At 36.8% G+C, this 3523-nt stretch overlaps 1 protein-coding gene across 1 annotated transcript in view; it reads left to right on the top strand.

Annotated features, from left to right (window-relative positions):
* Positions 1–2673, top strand: part of LOC119363957 (probable carbohydrate esterase At4g34215) — a 5227-nt gene extending 2554 nt beyond the window's left edge. Inside the window, exons 2-3 of the mRNA XM_037629333.1 lie at positions 1538–1767; positions 2438–2673. Of these exons, the coding sequence (XP_037485230.1) occupies positions 1538–1744 (207 nt within the window). The 3' untranslated portion in view covers positions 1745–1767; positions 2438–2673. The remainder of the gene's footprint in view (positions 1–1537; positions 1768–2437) is intronic.
* The last annotated feature ends 850 nt before the right edge of the window (positions 2674–3523 follow it).

The following is a 3523-nucleotide window of genomic DNA, read 5'->3' as shown; positions in this document are numbered from 1 at the left end:
CTCGGGCAGATAACTATTGTTCAATGCACGTGAAGATGAAGTATTACTGTTTCCATTCAGAAAATTTGATTGTCTATGCTCAAACTTCACCATAATTTTTGCTCAATGTTTTGTTCACTAGTACTACAAAATAGCAACCATAACAAAATACTTTTGAATACAAACTTTATTAATGAACTAACTTTTGTTCAACGCTGTAGTTGAAGAGTCAAAATGTGTCCTATGTTTCTGAACAGAGAGAGCAATCATATGCGAAATTTTTAGGAATACTTAATTACAGTCCTGCATGAGTAATGCAGCATGATTCCTTTTTTTTCTGATGGGCAGACACAGCAGACACAGACTTAATTAACTAGATGATACCCCACACATTTGCTACGGGAAATTATAGCAATGTATTTTGATGGATTTGTTGTATGGAATATGAATATATGATTTAGTGTATTAATTATTGAGGTGGGTCTTTTTCATGCATGGTGGCATGTGTGCATGTGGAGATAAATAGGTTAGTGAGGATTAACTATTTAGTTATATATGATTAAAATTCATACATGGTGTTCTGTATGCAGCATTAGGCCAAGTAAGTGGCTCTACTTATACGATTAAGATACCCGTTCTTGGAACAAGTTTGAGACATGCGTAAACAATATTTGCACATGTTTATATTACGAGGAGAAGCAAGCATAATGCAAGAAGCGGGACACCTTGGCCAAACACCAGCTGTGAAGCCAATCGAGATGAACAATACACGTCTAGCCTAATCTCTTATGGAGGTTGTTGCAGCCAGTGAAAAGTATAATTTTGGTCCCTCAACTATAATTCCAGGAAAACCTATTCCTTCAACTCTAAAACTGTATAGTTTTAGTTCCTTATCCTGGGTTACGTGGATTCAGTCATGACATGGCACGGTTTGACTCACTCGGACCTGACACCGTGGCACAGTCTGGTTATTGGCATAATATGAAAAATAGACCACTATATAAGCAAAAAGAATCAGAATTTAAAAAATAAAAGATGGAGTTGTGAATGCACATTGGTTGTAGATGGATGACAAGGAAGCATACAATTGTTTGTCTTGTTTCAGTTTGAAAAACGTACAGGCAGGCAGCTGTGTAGTAATTGCTTACTTTCTCAAGCCATGAATATGCATAATTGTAATTTTTTTTGGATTTACAATCAGGTATTTTAACATCATAAGTATATCCAAACTAACTTCTATTTTCATTTCCCTACTGATCAGATTAGTTTAAATTGATGTTATTGGTTCACGAAAATAAACCAGAAGATGTGATTCAAGACATGAAAACGTGTGTATTTTATTTCACCAATTTTATATCCTCAAGTAAAAAGAATGGTTGATTCTAAAACTACTTAAATAATATATTCTTATCTAACACCTTAAATCTTTCACTAATTGATTTCACTCTTTCTTACAAAAATGCTGGTTGCTTTGCCAAGTGATCATATTTTCATTTCTGTGATATTATTTGCTATGAAGATTACCATTTCTCTCATGATTATGTATGCACTAAAACAGGTTGCTCTCGCATCTGGGAATAAAAGGAACATTGAAAAAGTGAGGGAGGCTCAGCTTAGCATTAACTTGCTGAATGTTGTAACTGTGGATGCAATTGGTCTGCCCTTGAACGAAGATAATCTGCATCTTACCACTGAAGCACAAGTAAAGCTTGGAGAAAGTCTTGCACAAACCTACATCAGTAACTTTTTACAAGCAACCTGCTAGGAGACCCGCAAATGTCATGATAGGTAGAATTCTTGAGGCTCCTTTCGTACAACCCTTGATGTTTGGTAATAATTTTATCATGATATTGTGTTCATTTTTTATTATGATATACCTATAAACTCTACAAGAGAACCAAATGAGTCAAACGTCTTTCTGCAGGTGAAATTCTTCATTGTTTTGTTAGCTGTACGCCTGTACCCTGTCTGTGTTTCTTCTTGTATAGATATCGTGAAAGTTTCAGCATTCATTGTGCATAAACTTACCTATCTCTCGTATCTGAATTAGAACAATATAGTGTACATGATAATAGCATTTTTATTTCAAACTGGAAAATTTGGTTTCTTTTTCAAGATAAGCAAATCATATGAATACTTTTCTCACTGGTGCTTGAATTTCTTGTGAGAGGTTTCTTTTAATGTATTCTTTAAATGAATTAGATTGGTGCGCAGTGTGGACCTATTGTTTTCTTTCCTTTTAGTTGCTCTGTGGTAATTTAGGCTTTTTTTTTTTCAATTTGTGTCCTATCTCTTGCTCCGGGTTGCCCCCTTTGTTTCCTATCTCTTGATAATACACTTTGGGTGTTGGGATTCAAAATTTCAGTTTCCTTCCTTCCGGTTAGCGTCACTTTGCTTGATCTTTTAAACTGTTGTGACCTCCAGAAGTATTGTTCTTATTTGCTTCCCAATTTTGCAGGGCTGTCCCATCTTCATTCCACGGCACATATGTTTGACAGTACCCTTGCAAGACTGTCATGACAACCTTTTATATTTGGAAGGCATTGTAACATTTGCACATCCACAGTACAAAGCGAATAAAAATCATGTAAATGAAAATTTGCATGGATTCCAAATGTATTTCCTGTTTTAAGGTACTTCATAATGTTTTCCATGTTTCTGCAGTAATGAAAAGGATGCATTTTATATTTTCAATTACATCGACACGACAACCTTGTGTGCGCGCAAAACAACATCAGATCCCTCTAGGATCCGCAAGAACCTACACTTGATGCGACCATGCGTACCTCAAATACTGATGATGTGGGTGGTGTTCCTCTTTCGGGGGAATGGATGGTGTTCCTCTTCATGTAGCATAGCACGCAGTACTTGATGTAGCATGGCATGCATCCCCTGTGAACCGGGAGGTAATTATTCAGCTCTCCTACTGATGCACTCAGCCCTCAGCCGGTTGACATGTCATACGTGTCTCCAGCCTTTCTGAACGTTTGAAACCTACTGGGTACTTTAGTGATCTAAACGCTCTTATATTTCTTTATGAAGGGAGTACATACGATCTTAACACATGAAAACAAACAACACTTATGATATGGTAGAATAAAATGAATACAATCAAAAGATGTGTCTGGAAAACTTGAATGGAACATCAAAATATCTTGAGTCATCTCATACTCTATTATCTGCATCATGGTGTCCATTTAGTGTGATACAAGTTTTGAACGTCTAGTCCGCTGGTTTCAAAGAGAAATGTCTAGGACAGGAAAAGTTTCAGCCTATTAAAGATAAGTTCCTGAAGTTCTTTATCACGTGCAGCAAAGGAAGTTCTTTATCAAGTCTGTGGTGTAAGCCCTCCCAACGTATGCCATGAGCATTTTCAAGTTCTCGAGTGGGCTGTGCAAGGAATCAGCGAAGCTCACTCGTAACTTTTGGTGGGGCGAACCTTGGAAGCAGTCGACAGGATTGTAAAACAGTCTGGCCAACGAGGGGAAAACAACATTTTCAACTCCACTGATCAGTTTCAAACAACATTTACAAAACATGTCAT

The sequence above is a fragment of the Triticum dicoccoides genome, chromosome 2B, assembly GCF_002162155.2.
Source record: "Triticum dicoccoides isolate Atlit2015 ecotype Zavitan chromosome 2B, WEW_v2.0, whole genome shotgun sequence".
Taxonomy (NCBI): domain Eukaryota; kingdom Viridiplantae; phylum Streptophyta; class Magnoliopsida; order Poales; family Poaceae; genus Triticum; species Triticum dicoccoides.
This window is presented reverse-complemented; position numbering and strand designations above follow the sequence as displayed.